This window comes from Protomyctophum parallelum, assembly GCF_964188405.1.
Source record: "Protomyctophum parallelum genome assembly, chromosome: 6".
NCBI classification, from domain to species: Eukaryota; Metazoa; Chordata; class Actinopteri; order Myctophiformes; family Myctophidae; genus Protomyctophum; species Protomyctophum parallelum.
In genome coordinates, this window is record NC_139701.1 from 21,704,326 (window position 1) to 21,722,123 (window position 17,798).

At 41.3% G+C, this 17,798-nt stretch overlaps 1 protein-coding gene across 5 annotated transcripts in view; it reads right to left on the minus strand.

Annotated features, from left to right (window-relative positions):
* The window catches only part of lpp (LIM domain containing preferred translocation partner in lipoma), a 188,316-nt gene that overhangs the window by 85,166 nt on the left and 85,352 nt on the right, over positions 1 to 17,798 (minus strand). For all 5 annotated transcript variants that reach the window (XM_083766328.1, XM_083766329.1, XM_083766331.1 and 2 more), the window contains 2 exons: positions 13,083 to 13,186; positions 8,919 to 9,041 (listed from right to left, as the gene is read on the minus strand). In XM_083766328.1, coding sequence (XP_083622454.1) covers positions 8,919 to 9,041; positions 13,083 to 13,186 — 227 coding nt within the window. The remainder of the gene's footprint in view (positions 1 to 8,918; positions 9,042 to 13,082; positions 13,187 to 17,798) is intronic.

Here is a 17,798-nt window from a genome sequence, read left to right on the forward strand (position 1 = left end):
GAACGGTGACTGTGGGCAATATCGTACGTCGTGGTCCCAGAAGTTCCAGCATTGCCGGAGGGCAGCCTGGTGACAGCTGAGTGTCTCTCTCTCTTTCTCTCTCTCTGAATCCATGTGGAAAGATATACTACTGTACCTCAGCCGAAGGTCACAATTTGTCCTAGCTGCCACCTTGACGGCGTTCAGCACAGGGTTCAGTGAACAGTCAGTGGGCGGTTATCTGTGGTTAACTTTTACATAATTTGGTGTCTTACGGAATTTTATTTAACGTGCTGCACATTAACGTCTCCCTGCGTGCTGATGAAAAAAGATAGCAAGAGCTTTTTTCCCCATTTCAACTTACAGTCCATCTTTTCAGATCATTAAAGTTGCTAGCTAGTTAATGCAATTTAAAATGTATCTCCTCATAAAGCAGATGGAGCTAAGTAGTTCATCATAACTGCAAAGAATGCATTCTTCTTTTTGAGAATACTAATACTGCTTGTTGACATTGTGATAACATAGTGAAGATATTATTTTCCATCAAATATATGTAATGTACCCCCCATGTACATACAATAGAGCATCACTGTAACAACTTTTGGAGGTTGGAAATGCACAGGAAAATGTCTTTCAGGCTATTCCTATTAGCAAGAGGCTTGAGGAACAATTAGAATCCTGGACAATCAGTCACATGACAAGGAACAGTATATAATCATCTCAAGCATTGGTCAGTGAACACAACATCTGAAAGACAGCTTCATGAGACATGCACCCAAGCCAGGACCCCAGCACACTCATTTACGAGGAGCCCTACAGTAATAACAGGAGAATGGAGTGAGAAATGAAGAGACAGAGAAAGTAAGTTCCCCTCTGGCTTGTGTTTTGCCAACACATGGTGTTATAAAGTACCCAACACAAAGCTGATGGCCCTTGATGCACGACACAGATAAAGGCTTCTCCCTTCCAATTTAGCATGCTTATTCAAGTGTTATTAAAGTCTCCTTTTAACAGGAATATAGTCTCTGGAATGAAGCAGATAATTAGCAAGATTCATAGAGATTCCGCCTCAGTGATACCACTGCTGAGCAACACACATATGTTTGGCTACACATGCATCATTTGTAGCCAAACATATTTAATCGTAATAACAGCTAATGCAAACTGACTTACATACTGTACTCACTGCACAATGGACCACAATGCAAAAAAGCCTGGCTTTTTCTTTTTTTTTACTGTACTGCTGTACTGTACGTGTTTCAAATTGCTAATAAAGTATTCAATCAATATAGGCCCTGAAACCTAGTTATTTATACTTGGTTGTGCACCATGTTGTGAAATTTAAATAGTCGTTCTACAAGCTCAAAATGCATCGCAATGAAAATCTGCTATTTTGGCCGTGTGACACTGGTGCGCAACTAACAAAAAATGTGTACACAGCACAAACAAAAGATGATATGATTAAACAAATCACTAGAGAGAACTCATCTCATTAAGCTTAATCTATACACCATTGTGTAAGGGTTTCACTTGCCAAAAAGCACAGATACTTACAAGCTAACAACGAACCAGGCTGCGGTGAATTGTTAGCTTCTATATCTGTTCTTTTTGGCAAGCGACACCAATTAGGCTTTAGCTTCCACGAAAGCACTGTGCCACACCACAGGGTTGGATGAGTCCTCTGTTTTGACATTCTTCTGGGGTCTCCTTGTTAATTTACCCCCCCCCCCCCCCCCCCTCTCCCACACACACACACACACACACACACACACACACACACACACACACACACACACACACACACACACACACACACACACACACACACACACACACACACACACACACACACACACACACACACACACACACACACACACACACACACACACACACGATCTGATGTGCTCGGACAGTTCCTGTGCTGCACATTAGCTGTGATCACGCTCACACTGCACATTGGACAACGTACACTCCTACACATGAGGCTCCGGCACGGGCATTTGGTTCCTCGTCTCACCGGCCAACATAATTTAGACTTCCAGGGACTTAAGACCTCTGGCTTCATTTAATCTGGGAAGAAACAAAGGTCCAGGTCGCTCCCATCCAAAACTTGGAGTGAGAACCTCTGCTCATAGAAGCTTGATGGGGGAGTGTAGTGGGTGGCCTATTGATCCTGGACGGTTGCCATCGGCTGTATTGGCGCACACAGTGAAAACTGTAAACCGTGGCCACTCGTTGCTCTTTGTGCAATAGATCGGAAGGAAGTTTGCAGCATGGCAGCTGTGCCAATGCTGTGGAATGAAACCTGGACAATTCCACAAAGATTGTCATTATGCTGGAGAAGAATACATTTAGTGGGGTTCCGTCTCCATGTTAAATTTAGTTGTCATTTACAACTCATGTAAAAGTTTCACTTTCAGTACTAATTTGAAGGTGAGGGTCTATAGAACCATTTTGGTTCGAGTGGCAATCACCAAAATAAAAGAATTGGCCTATAGGGGGCGTAGTCAGGTGCCAACCCCCATCAGCCCTACCAAAATATGTAAACTGTTGTAACTTTTGATTAAATTATCCAATCTGAACATATGATATATGTATGGATTCACAATCAGGAGTAGCAGTTGGTACGTAAACCTTATTAGACATATAATATTTGTTTACACCCAGTATTGGTGTAAATTCACAAAAATAGCAGGAAAAACGAGCTAAAAACTAGTAGTGGGGTCCCTAGACAGACCATCATTTACAACTCAACAAAAGTTTAACTTTCACTTCTAATTTGTAGATAATGACCTATAGTACAATTTTAGTTCGAGTGGCAATCTACAAATTAAAAAATATATTTCTTTTTGCCAAATTTACAAAATGGCCAAAATCGGAATTATGTTTATTTGAAAAATGTCTTAATTTTCTTATATTGCTGTTTTTTCTTTGTTTTTCTTGCTATATCAAGTTAATCCTGTGTGAGGAATCAACTGGATTTCAAATATTAATGTTTTTAATAATCTGATATAGAAACAAAATAAAGATGGCTGCCAATGTACATTGAATTACTACATTACGCCTAACTTCTATCCTGTTGAACCTAGAATGGTGCCTATACCTATGTTATCATGAATGACTAATTGTATAAAAACTAAATACATATAATAGGACAATATATAATATTTCACACAAATGAGACAATGCAGTACATATGTGGGGAACTAAAGTTAGATATTGGAATATAATACACCACTCCTGTGTTATATTTGTTTATTTTATTCTTTTAGTTATACTATGTACTGCTACTATAGGGGGCAGAGTAGCAGGTGTGTCTTAATTGTTCAGACTTGGTAGCTTGTTAGTTATAAGACTAAGCATACTGCAGAAGAGCATGAGCTGCACTGATTGCTCTCCTGTGGTATTGATATTTTGAAGGTAAGCAAAAAAGTTAAACATGTCATGAAGGATCCTAAAGTGTTTTTTATGAATATGGATAGTCATGGAGTGCCACGATACGGTCTTCTCCCAGCGCAACTGCCTTGTCGTTTATCTCTTGGGTGAGTTCTACCTTCTGGAACGAATGGTCTGCTGCATATGTTTCTTCACCACAAAAGAGACATTTATTACGATTAACAGGTGCACCAGTCCGGCATGATCTTCTTGCCAATGCCACAGCACCTCCAGAATGCCTATGATGTGTAGGCTCCTTCTCTACGACTGGCAACTGGATTTGCAAGAGGGCAAACAAGTCTTTCCTCAGTTTGCTTTTGGCACAAAATGCACAACTGCCATTCCGTTGTCCCAGCCATAACAGACAAATACTTTATCCAGGTTTAGTTTTCTGTTAGGGTCATATCATGAGAAAATATAGAAAATATTATATTACTATATTATTATATAACTTTTGTATTTAACAGTTTGCCTCAACATATTAATAGATACAAGAAAACAGTCAGCAGTGCATAGCTACATTCACATTTACCATTGTAATAATAATGAAAATAATGAAAACACAATTTCTTCCTCGGCATAATTGCTATACTGTAGCTAGCCTTTAGTTTTAGCCTGTGCTATAGCTACAGACTACTTTGGTTAATGCCAGCTCATACTATTGGGATGTAGTACTTTGGCCACTTAATTATCCCACATGACTATCCATATCCATAAAAAACACTTTAGGATCCTTCATGACATGTTTAACTTTTTTGCTTACCTTCAAAATATCAATACCACAAGAGAGCAATCAGTGCAGCTCATGCTCTTCTGCATTATGCTTAGTCTTATAACTAACAAGCTACCAAGTCTGAACAATTAAGACACACCTGCTACTCTGCCCCCTATAGTGGCAGTACATAGTATAACTAAAAGAATAAAATAAACAAATATAACACAGGAGTGGTGTATTATATATTATTATTATATTATTATATCTAACTTTAGTTCCCCACATATGTACTGCATGGTCTCATTTGTGTGAAATATTATATATTGTCCTATTATATGTATTTTGTTTTTATACAAATCATATATATCATTCATGATAACATAGGTAATATTAGGTATAGGCACCAACATCACCATTCTAGGTTCAACAGGATAGAAGTTAGGCGTAATGTAGTAATTCAATGTACATTGGCAGCCATCTTTATTTTGTTTCTATATCAGATTATTAAAAACATTAATATTTGAAATCCAGTTGATTCCTCACACAGGATTAACTTGATATAGCAAGAAAACAAAGAAAAAACAGCAATATAAGAAAATTAAGACATTTTTCAAATAAACATAATTCCGATTTTGGCCATTTTGGTAATATGGCAAAAATATATATCTTTTTAAATTTGTAGACTTGCCACTCGAACTAAAATTGTTCTATAGGTCATTATCTACAAATTAGAAGTGAAAGTTAAACTTTTGTTGAGTTGTAAATGATGGTCTGTCTAGGGACCCCACTACTAGTTTTTAGCTCGTTTATCCTGCTATTTTTGTGGATTTACACCAATACTGGGTGTAAACAAATATTATATGTCTAATAAGGTTTAAGTACCAAATGCTACTCCTGATTGTGAATCCATACATATATCATATGTTCAGATTGGATAATTTAATCAAAAGTTACAACAGTTTACATATGTTGGTAGGGCTGATGGGGGTTGGCACCTGACTACGCCCCCTATAGGCCAATTATTTTATTTTGGTGATTGCCACTCGAACCAAAATGGTTCTATAGACCCTCACCTTCAAATTAGTACTGAAAGTGAAACTTTTACATGAGTTGTAAATGACAACTAAATTTAACATGGAGACGGAACCCCACTAATTAGCGAAGGCCCAGCAAAGACTAGCAGGAGCAACTGGATAGGGAACAGGGTCATGCAGAGTTAATCAGCTAGAATCAGCATCAGTTGGGAAAAAAAGGTAATAGTGTGCATGAGGTTTGCATGCATGCGTGTACATGATCTGGTAATACAGCAAAATAAACAAATACATTTCCACATATAAGGGACATCACAGTGAGAGCTGTAAGAAAAAACACTGTGGTACCTACAGTAGTAACAAGTAGTAACAAGTAGATTGTTTTCAACAGATATCTTGAGACACAGTTGTAGTGTTCTCGGAGCTGTAACTCCAACAGCTTGCTCCAACTCTCAATACAAATTTAAATAACGGTGTAATGTTTTGGGACCCAGCGTGGGAAGTTACAGTGCGAACCATGCGTTAGCACAGATATGGCAGCTCACCCACTCATTTGTAGACTTGGCTTTGGCAGAGCTGACCAGGCACGCATCAATATTTCATGTCATACTGACAGGGTTTCCAACTCCTCTAACCCAGACTGAGTTTTGTTTTGTTATTCTATAGTTTATTTAGGAAAATATACCTGAGCAGCAGATGGGCCCAGAAACATAGACTAAATAATGAATTTGCTGGTGTGTGCCTGACTCTGCATGTGTACAGTACTGTATGTGCATGCTGTGTAAGTGCATGAGTGATTGTGTATGCACAAATCCTCATGTATATACAGTACAATATACAATACATATAGTATGGGGGGGGGGGGGGGGGGGAAGAGTGGGGGGAGGGGAATGCCAGCAGGGGTTCTCATCTGGGCTCTGAATCAAAACAGACGTGCTCCAGTGCCACGACAACTCGTGTTGTAACCCTGTCAGTCCAAGTGCAGTCAGGCCTGAGTTTAGACCTTCTATTTTGTATTTTATATCTTACTTTTTACTAATTTCTCTATTACTACTTTATTTAAATGTATTGTTCTGGGCGTATCGGAATCACACTGCTTTACTCTTTAGCTATGTAATTTGTGGGACTACACAGTAGTACAGTACAATACAGGGGAATGCATTGACCATGCTAAGCCAGTTGGCCAGTTGTCACTCTCACAGAGTTGTGGCAGTATAGGAAGTCAACGCCAGGACCATCTGGCCCTATGGGAGCCTGTACTCCATTGAGGCTTGATCCCATGTGGTGAGAATGACAAGGCCTCAAGGAGGAGCTTCAATCTCCCGGCGCTGACTGCAGCTGGCACTGTGTGGAACATCTGGAGATGGGAAGACACCAGCGCATTGCACAACAGGTAGTCCTAGACAAGCAACGTGATTGGTCAAAGAGGCATTTTATCTATGGCTTGACATGGCTGCTATGTTATTCATGTCCCTATCTCACGGCACAGCCATTTTATTGCCCATTGTATTTCACTTGCCACTGCGCAAAGCAAACTAGCACTCAGTCCATCACATTCCACTTATTGCGTTTACCGTAGATCTATCATCTCTGAGCCACATCCTTCTCATGCTCCCCATCTGTATCCGCTGTCTGTCCACTGTGCGGTGCAATAAATGTCCCTTTTCGTGAGTTAACTCTCTGTGAGGCTCACTCTATCTAGAGAGAGAGAGAGTTGCTGAGCCAGTGGGGTGTATAGGGACGTGAGTGTGTGCTCGCAACAAACAAGCCTTGTTTCTTTGACACACATCAGTGACTGTTTATGTGCCTCACTCACCACTTCTGTAAAATCTGAGAAGTGAAGAGTAGTATTACTTCATACTGTGCACTCCATTTGTCTGACAGAGAGGGCCTGGAGTGTGTACAGATCTGTCGACTGTTGTGAGTGATGTGCAAAGTGGGTTATCACACCAAGCATCGTTTGACAAAAGGCCCAGGGAACAGCGAAGGAGTGGCTATAAATGCAGATGGAGGATAATATGTGTACCTTGGCATATCAATTAATGAAAAATATTGAAGTAATCTCAAACTTTGTATTACTTTTGCTTGTGCAAAGGTTAGCGATAGGAAAGAGACAAATGCTTGGTCACTGAGTTAAATTAACATTCAGGATTTTCCAGTGTAAAAAGAAAATTCACACCAGTGTGAACTGAGTGGTGCAACGGTGCAACCCCCCCCCTCCTCCCTCTCTCTCCCTCTCTCTCATTAGCAGGCAACAGTGCAGCACTATCTCTCTCTCTGTTTCTGGCACAACAGCGCCGCTACTGGTACTAATAGTCATACTGGTGCTCATAGCCACATAGGTGGGTGAACACGGACATTGCTGTTCCTTGGAGTGGTTGCACCATTCAAAAAAGACCTGAATACACACCCACGATAATGAGTACAACACCATCATGTCCAAGAGGACCTTCCATTGTGTCTTGGGTGCTTGAAGAGGACCGTTTCATTGGCATTGCCAGTGAGAGAGCCCATATAACCATTATGTCCATGATCATAGTAGGGCAGAACCTCTCGGGTAATAGTGGCAGAATATCTCTCAGGAGATATGTTTGGCAGAGTGTTGAAATAAAAGCCCCTTGGAGCTTTCATATTCCAAACACAATTGGTTAGGTTTTTTTTTTTTTTGTGTCTGTCCTACATTCATTGTGTGTCAAACAATTTAGTTTACTGCCCAAGGCTTTGACTTTTTCTAAGTTGCTCTTAATATCATTGGATATCAATATCGATATAGGTCAAGACAGAAAGTGAGAACTTACAGACAGTATATCATTATCATTTTCATAGTGTCCAAACCTCAATTGCAGCCTTTGGGTTGGCTTGTCGTTTTCACCCTGTGAAATCCCACCCGGCACCCCCAGTATAAACATGACAAAATCCCACCATTAGGTGTTTTTTAACCGTACATCTGTTCTTGATCAAAATCTAGATGCTAGTAATAGTAAAGTACTGGTCCCTGGGGGCAATATTGTTTTCCTTAGTATGGTTGGGGAGTTCTCGGCTTGTGATTGGCTGAGAAGCGGGGGGTGGGGGGGGTGCTCGTTTTCCTTCATGTGATAAAGGATTCTGTCCACAACAGCTTGCCAACTGGGATGGTGCGCTCGTTAATGTGTGTGTGTGTGTGTGTGTGTGTGTGTGTGTGTGTGTGTGTGTGTGTGTGTGTGTGTGTGTGTGTGTGTGTGTGTGTGTGTGTGTGTGTGTGTGTGTGTGTGCGCGCGCTGCGCGCCGAGCACGGCATCAGATGCTTGCCGTGGCCACTCACTCACTTGGCTTGGGGCTAATTGTGAGCCTCAAGGCCTCGCTGTCAGTGTGCCTGCCATATTGAGGTAACAAAAACAAGCACCCCGTATCCCCCAATCATTCTAGAGGAAACAATAGGCTGTGTGCATTAATGTAGTTCTGTTTTCCAGAAGTTGGCATAAACATTTCCTGTCCGGGTCAGTTTCTCGTAGCTTAATTTGATTGGCTCAGCATCAGATTTGACCAGTGTGTCCAGTTCAAATCTTCTGCTGAACCAATACAATTAAGCAGTGGGAATGTTTATGCTAAGATGACTGCATATAGGGAGTTGTTATGGGTTCAGAGTCTTGCTCAGGGATACTTCAACATGTATACTGCACGAGCCACGGGTCGAACTGGCGACCTTCCGATTCCCATACGGGCCCTCTACCCACTCAGCTACAGCCACTGTGAATTAGAGAGTTAAATGTTAGCACCTGTGTGGTCCGTGGCTTGTAGGGTGAGCTGCTCTCCAGGTCTGCCAGGATGCTGGTGAGAGAGTCAATCTCGGCGTCCAGGCTGGAGCGTCTCTCTTCCAGGGTCTTTTCAGGTCCTTTCATCTGCAATCATCATGCATAGACATGTGTGAAATGGCCAAAAATCTGTGAACAATTAAAGAATCATACATTGGGTTGGCATGAAGAATAGCCCATTGACTACGACTGACTGTATACTTGAGATTACTACCGACCATCATCCAAAACGTAGTGTGGTTTTTAGATTTTTGAGGAAGCCATTGGATTCTGTTCATTTCAGTACGGTATGAAAACTAGCAGAGATTTGAAACTGTTGATTCTACTAAAATACAGAATCAACAGGAAAATAGCATATGTTTAAGTATATAGGTATATACAGTATGGCCAAGGCTTAATTTACATGTCTTCTAGTGAGCTACGTAATTTTCATCACAGTCATTTTCATCACAGTCGTTCAACAAAGCAGAAATGAGCCTTAAGAACGAGACTTATTAATCCTTCAAATCGATGGATAGTATACCTCTTTGGATTTGTGCTGTAGCGACTAACATTACCTTCTCTCCTGCCCTACACTATCCAGCTTTCACGCTACTTAGCCTACATGTCGGAATACAATTGATCTGCAAGCTCGTTTCACCTTGACCTTACACAATCCTGTTGAAAGCCACACATCAATAGCAGAGACCGCTCTTGGAGGAAAAGTGCGGCGAGGTATAAGAGGCAACTATATTGTCAGAAGAACAACTCTCCTAATGCAGTGCACTATTCACCTCCGGCTTTTCAGGGCACTTGGATTTACAGTAGCTCATTCCTCATGCGTTCACACACACAAACATGAATTGTCAATGTGAGCTTGTGAATACTAAAATAACAATGCTGCTCTAAGAGCTGGCTCACTCACATATTTATCTCAATGTTCAAATAAAACACAGTGTAATTTCAAGGAACAATAGGACACAATCTTTTCATAGATAAAAAACAGTAAACAAAGTGGTAGTACTACTGTACTAAAACAACATTTCTACTTTCTTTTTAGTCTCCTGAACTATGCTGCAACTGCAGCCAGACTTCTTGCAATTGCCTGTAGGGTTTTTTGGAATTGGTTGGATCAGTGACTGCCTCTCATCCTAACGTTATGTGTTTGGATTACCTGTCACAACCCATTACAGGCAGCGTTTGCCTCCATTTGGAGTGTGGCTGCAGCTTCAAACATCTGAGGCGATCGCGAGCATAGGAGGATAAACAAGGAAAAACACTAATGGCTTGTTTCAAATCAAAAAGGAAACAGGCAATCTCTTTTTAACAGTTATGACGAGAAAGATAAAAAGCGACGCATTCCCCGACTCCAACCGCATATCGCCTTTGATGAATTGCAATGTTCCGTGCAGGGATGGTTAATCTGGACAATATAGTGAGTAGTAAGTGCAGCCAAAGAATATGGTTCCTTCCATTTATTCATTTGTTTTTCTTCAATGTGTGTGTTGTTGTACACACTTGAGCATCAGCAACAAAAAAGGGTCAGAAAGAAAAGTGATGTCAAAGCCATGGACCAGAACAGTACGAGCAGCTCACTGACATTCAGTATGTGTAATTTCCCTATTGATACAAGGAAGAAGGTACAAAGACATTTCGATTGTATATCAAGCCATTCGGTTGAATGGCGCCTGAGCGAGACGTTTGAACTGGCAGCAGGACACATATAGTAATTAAGATACTCTGGACTTATTAAGGAATTAAGCTTTGTTCCCAGGGTGACTCAAGCCAACACAATAGCCGGGAAGAAAATGATGAACCGAAACAATGAAGTACATTTCAAAGTAATGATGCTCTTAATTTCATTATACAAGTCCATAAATTGAACTTCACTAGCCTTTGTGGAGAAACATTCTGGCAGAACTCGACAACTCAAGGTTGCAAGTCAGTGGTGGACAGTAATGAAGTACCGGTACATTCACTTGAGTACTGTAATTAAGTCATTTTGTTTTATTATCTGTACTTTACTTGGGTATTTGTACTCCGATAACCCCATTGTATTAAGCAAGTACTCCAGTACTTCAACTAGGGTACAAATTTGAATTCACTTGGTAGTTGAGTAATATTTGACCAGGAGTATCTATACTTTGACTCAAGTACTGGGTTGAATACTTTGTCAACCACTGTTAAGTGAATGTGGAAGGATGCTGAAAGCACTCTCCCTGCATCCCCCATTTACAGTATGTTACCATGTTCAATTACAGGAAGTATATAAATATACCCGTAGTCTGGCTAAATTCATATTTGCTTATTCATATTTGCTTGGATGTACAGACCTCTTCCTCTCGTTAGTTTTGCTTAAGCGCAGACATGATTTATCATTGCGTTTTTATTCACCAAGGATGTGGTGAACCGGAACAATTACTGCTCATCTAACCATGGTAGCGCTAGCATCCCTATTTTGGGCATGTCATAATAGGTTCAAAGATTTTTGAAAATAGCAGATCTACAAACTCACAACACAATATACGGCTATAATAAGGCCTTACAGGGGGGAAAAAGGTTTTGTCAGTGTGTGTGTGAGTGTGTGAGTGTGTGTGTGTGTGTGTGTGTGTGTGTGTGTGTGTGTGTGTGTGTGTGTGTGTGTGTGTGTGTGTGTGTGTGTGTGAGGGTGTGTGTGTGTGTGTGTGTGTGTGTGTGTGTGTGTGTGTGTGTGTGTGTGTCTTAATAAAACAAAATTACATTTACAATTAACTGTTTATATATTTATTTACATTTGTTTTCAATTATATAAAACATTACAGTTATAGCTCTCTTGTTATTAACTGTTATTTTAATTACATACAGTATAGCCTTGTTTCCTTGGTGTTATGCTGTCTCATGAAACGATATAGAACATTTGTCAGATCAAATGCGAAAGTTACCTGTTGCTATGTCACTCTTAGAAACACAGAGCGACAAGCACAGGTACTGCCACTTTATGTTGAATACACTCCATTGTTACTGTACTACTGTCTGGCACACACTGAAACTATTTGATACTGATCTGAGACTTGCTGCTAAGTGTTGTCTTTACTTGCACAAGAGAATGTGATATACTGCCTCTTCTATTTTCTAATTTGACCATGCCCCTTACTGTATGCAAGTTTCTTTGTGGTGGCTGCGGTAGGGAGCGCTTGTTTTACATCGCCGGCTACTACTAGTAGTACTAGTTGATAATGAACGCCCGCGTGGGCATGCGCGGGCGGGGCTTACTAACACTGTAATGTAGACACAGAACCTTGCTTTGGCAGCCACCTCGCTGGTCTGGTGGTCTAGGTGTTCGCCTTCGAATCCTTACATCACGAGTTCAAATCCAGCTGATACTACTATTTTTACAACAACTCCAGACTTAGGTTTAGGTTAGGTTTAGAGGCATAGTTTTTGTGAGGTTAGGGTTAGGTTAGGTTTAGGCATAGTTTTGTGAGGTTAGGGTTAGGGTTAAGGTTAGGTTTAGGCATAATGTTTTGGACTGCACACAAGTGGTTACTTGTGTGTGGTCCAAAACACAGCCCAGCTCTCCCTACTCCACTGACAACCAATCACAAGCCATAAAAGAAGGAAAAAAACCCTAGGAAAAAAAACTCGCTTACTGTATATATTTGACACTGTGTCTTGTCTGTATTTGTTTCCTTTGTGTCCTTATCTATTCTTTATTCCTATGTCTATTTTTTACTGCAAAATGTTTCAAGTTGAGTATCTTGACTGGGAAATCGGAGGCGGTGAGTGAGCATCAAGAGGTCAACTGGAAGCGTCAGTCAGATGGATCACTAGGGGGCAGATACACCCTGGAGGGTCCAACATGTCTGTGGGTAATAGGACCAGCCATCCAGAGACAGTGACCGTGCTCCACCAATAGATGTCAGCCTTTAATGTTTCCAACCACAACGGCTGTCTGTCCCCAAATGTAGCCTACTGGGGGATGTCTAGTACCCTCATTTGGGGTGTCTGATCCAAGTTATTCTCAGGAGATATATCCTCTTTTTAGAATCTGTTGGGACTCCTCTGAGGACACACAGCTGTGTTATTTGAACACTGCGTAGCGGTACCCGTGCTGTGCCGCATAAAGTGTGAGTCACGGTCACAATATGATGATATAAAGAGACATCTCACCTGAAATTCATATGAGTTCATTGGTGGTGGAGCAGGGAAGGTGCCCGGGGGCGATGGAAGACTTGTCGGATCTTCAGCGGGAGGCGGAGGAAGAGGGTAGTCTACTGTGACACACACACACACACACACACACACACACACACACACACACACACACACACACACAATGAGGAAAAGTAATATTAACTCCCAAAAGAGAAAAAGGTGATGATAGGGAGTCGGGACAGAGCATCATTAACACCAAAGCCTGAGTTGCACATTGATACATGCCAGTGTTGCACACCGATAGTAGCTGATCTTCAAGATCACAACGCAACACGTTATGAGCTTGTAGACCGGCTATTTTCTGTCGTATGACACCGTCGAAATGACTCGTCGTCCCACTCTGATGGCTCGACACTTCATCATAAACAACTTGGTTAACTAAAACCTTCTAGTCTACACTGACTGGACCCTGTAGTAAGCATGTGTCGTGACTCGTGTTGTTTTCTTGAAATTGGAAATATAAATGTTGTGTACTACAAACTATATGCATGTTTGTCCTACCATGAGAGAATACAAACAAGCCAAATTTGGGGTTCTAAAACAGTACAAGGATTGCATCCAAAAGCATGTCTCAGATGGGATAAGGCGTTATGTGCCAAATTAGAATCTGATTTGGCTTCTCTCTGCGCAGGACTTAGGAGTAGGACTGAATCATTTAACCGTGTACTTGTATGTACAGAACCAGACATGGGCTTTGAAAATTAAAGGCTTTTAAGAGACGTAATGGGAATTTGTTCCAAGGCCAAGACTGTGATGAGTCCTGTTTACAGATTCCATTTGCTTTCCATGTCTTTTTATCTGTTTTCATTCAAATCTAATTGATGTCATCAATTTAGCTTCTCCAAGTCTTCTGACCAAATTAATTAAGCACAGTTGTTGAGTTGCTGAAAGAATCAACAACAACACAGCAGTGTGTGGCACAGTTAGCTTGAAATGGGACACATGTCCACATCGTGCACATTACAACATCTCAGAAACTGTGAGCGTGGCATTAAACATCCCCTCTGGGCACATGTAGGCTTCATGTGAATTGTTTATACAATAACCTCATGACCTCCGCTAAAACTCTGCAGTGTAACCAGTGGGAAAGAAAATATAATCTGCTGCTCAACAGTGAGTCTCTCCCCTCGACCCGAACCCCCCTCCCCCGCCCGATCACTCACACTCCATCTCATATCCCCCTCTTCCCATAATGAAAGTCACTTGTACTCTTACGTTGTAGCCGACACAAAATTAAAACATTACGTTTCGTGTATGGCTCTCTCTAACATCAAAGTTGTTTTGGACTCATCATTTCAGGAAACATGGTACGTGGTAAATTTTTCAAAGAGGCATGTTTTATTGAACAGGTCGTACAGTAATGTTGGAGCGGTGGAAAGCGCTCGAGCCGGGAGTCAGGGGGGCCGTACGGGGGCATTAAGAAATTCTGCTTAAGGAGCGTAGCTGCCACATCAGAGGTCGGTCACCATCAAGGCCCGGGGCCATGAAGGCCTGTGGACATTAAGTCTGCGTCACTGTAGAACTATTAGTGTAACTGTGTGTAGGCTTCTAATTGCAACAGCTGACAGGGTAAGAGCAAAGAGTGGCTTGTGGGACCACATTGGGAGGAATGTCGGCAAGGATTTTGCAAAATTCATAAACAGTCCCTCTTAATCGTCTCTTATTCATGTGATTACAATTTACAATTTAGGCATTTAGCAGACGCTCTTAATCCAGAGCGATTTACATTAGGCAAGGACAAAAAAAAGCATGGGAATACATCACATAACGGTATATAAAATCCATTTATCATGTGATTGAGAAATACAAGTTGATTCAGCTAATGTGAATGTGCCTCTCCCCTATGCTGCATTTTCTAAAAATTATCACCTTTCAACAAGTCTTGACTGACCCTGGAAAATGTCTGCTATGAATCACTTTTGCCAGTGCCACCAAAGACAAGCTGTCAAGGCATAATTTATATATTTTCCTCCTGCACACTTGCCCAAGAAATCTCAGTAACAATACACAGTCTTGCTATTTTTAGAACAGGACACAGTTCATGCATCATTAGCGCTACATACAGTATAAATACTGACAATAGAGGCAAGACAAGGTTTTATAATAAACATTAACACCCCATCCAAAAAACAGTTATTTATGTGTGCTGCCAACTGTCAAGAGGTAAAGTTGCACATCAGACATTTTTATAATCTTTTTGAGTAGTGCTAGCCACTCCTATGCAGCGCTGTGTGTGTGTACGTATGTGCACGTAGCTGCAACACCTAAAGTGGCCAGTAGAGCATGCATGCATGCACGCACACACACACAGAGTACAGTACAGTACAGTACAGTACAGTACAGTACAGTACAGTACAGTACAGTACAGTACAGTACAGTACAGTACAGTACAGTACAGTACAGTACAGTACAGTACAGTACAGTACCACTCACTTCAGATGGGTCTGATTTTACAAAATGTTCAGACATCCAAAAAAATCACACCCGTGTGAACTGAGTGGTGCAACTCCCCCCCCCCCCCCCCTCTCTCTCATTAGCAGGCAACAGCGCCCCTACTGGTACTAATAGTCATACTGGTGCTCATTAACGTCACATAGGCGGACACATAGGATCCACGTGATTTGCAGCCAAAACCCTTGGAAATAACTAGTAATTGACTACACCAATCGATCAGGATAGTTCCACCACAAAGGCAATTACTTATGAGTAATTGCGTAAATACGTGCGTGCATCCGTCAACAGCTAATCTCCGGTACCGTTAACCCGGTCGGTGCCACATTTTGCACGCACACTCCCTGAATGCCAACGATGAACCTCTGCCCCACATTTTCCAGAACGGCCTGTTATAGCGCCACCAGTAGGCCGACTTTTGAAAAATATTTTTTGATATTACTCCTCCAGATTCTGTCCAAAAATCCTGCAAATCGTTACACATTATCTCTAGTCATGTGTTCAAGACGGATCTGTCCGATATTTCATATTCCATCCTAATTGGCTAACATTGACTTTAAAAAGTTTGCAGGACTGGCCCGTTTTGAACAAAAAGCCTCAAATCATGAACGAACGCAGCGTGCAATTTGCGTGAAATCTTTCACAGACTATCCTACTAGGCTGAGGAATATATCCCACCCTTTTTACATTGGCCTATTATAGCGCCACCATTAGGCCACAACTTGACCTGCCCTGCCCTGGTGGAGACCTGTGCCCCGAGGGGCACTCTATCTAGTTCAAGGTTGTGATGAGTAATCTGACAGCGCACAGGGTTCAGTGTTGGGTCTCCTACTCTCCTATGTAAATGTACAGTATCCAATGAAAATAATGATGATCATGAAACCTGGACACATTTGAGAAATTTTATGAAATTGGGATGGCGAGAGGAATTTCTTAAAAGTGATTGGAAATGAATACATCATGAAATGCATGGGGAGGCTTTAGTCAGAAAATGATCCTCCACATAGCGGGCTGTATTTGCAGACCAATATGTCCATGTTGCATCACTTAATCTGTCAAGCTGTAAGGGTCAATGAGTGTTCTAGGCTGGCCAATGTCCAGCCAAAATGAATCCACAATGTTGAGTCTACTAAAATACACCTTTATCCACAGCCTCACCAGTGATTTCCAACGCTCTAATCCGATATTGCAATGGTGACACTGTGAGCTGAAAGAGCACATTTTAAAGTCTTTGAACTTGTTACATGCTGATTATATTGAATCAGCATGAAGCAGGTCCTTCTCCCTCAGAAGAGTCGTTATCGTTAACAGTCTATTTATACAGTGAATAAAAACCAAAGGTTTATTTTACAACTCACATAGTTTATCCTACAATTGTTTCCTCTCTCACAATTATTTTATATTATTAATTATTTATTACTAGCCCTTACCCGTGAGATATTTGCCCCCCATTGTGGCCGTGGTGGGTACTGCGCCCGGTGCGTTTTTAATTCACTAATAAATTCATTAATAATCATTAATGTGTCAAATCAAAAAAGGGCTTCGTTACGCCCTCCATATTCATATGGTCAATGCCTGTGTGAAAAGTGGGAGCGATCGGTGCAGGCAATGAGGAGCTACGGTGGTGTTTCTGACACACACACACGGACAGACATTGTTAGAATTATAGTATGATTTTACTTTTAACAATAATTATTCTCTTTCTATTGTAAGTCTATGACTATGACGAGACCAAAATAAACCTGTATAATTAAAAGTCCTGGATGCACATACTGTACTATTACAAAGGCTTCAACAATCCCATCAGTCTCACCAATGCAGTCACAGCACGACATGTGAGCTTGTAAATCTGTTATTTTAGGTGCACGACAGCCACATGCAACCAAGTGCAATTAAGGACCGTATGATACTCCTGCACGATGCCGTTGCTTGATCTTCACACTAATGCGAGTCGATCGCTAGTGCGTTGTTAGCTTGAAGGTCATTTCTTGTCAGCAAGCGAAACGTCATACTATGGACTATAAATAAAGATTTAGTCAGTGTCACAGTCTACTCTGAACCAATCTGAGCGGGGCTGAGTGAGGACAGTCTCTGTGACATGAATGAAACCATCCCCATTTTGCGACGATGGAGAGACGAAGGGTCCAAGTGAGCGCTAATGAGAGACGCAGCGAGAACACCTACTTAATGACACAACTTCCCTTCTTTTTATTGAGCAAT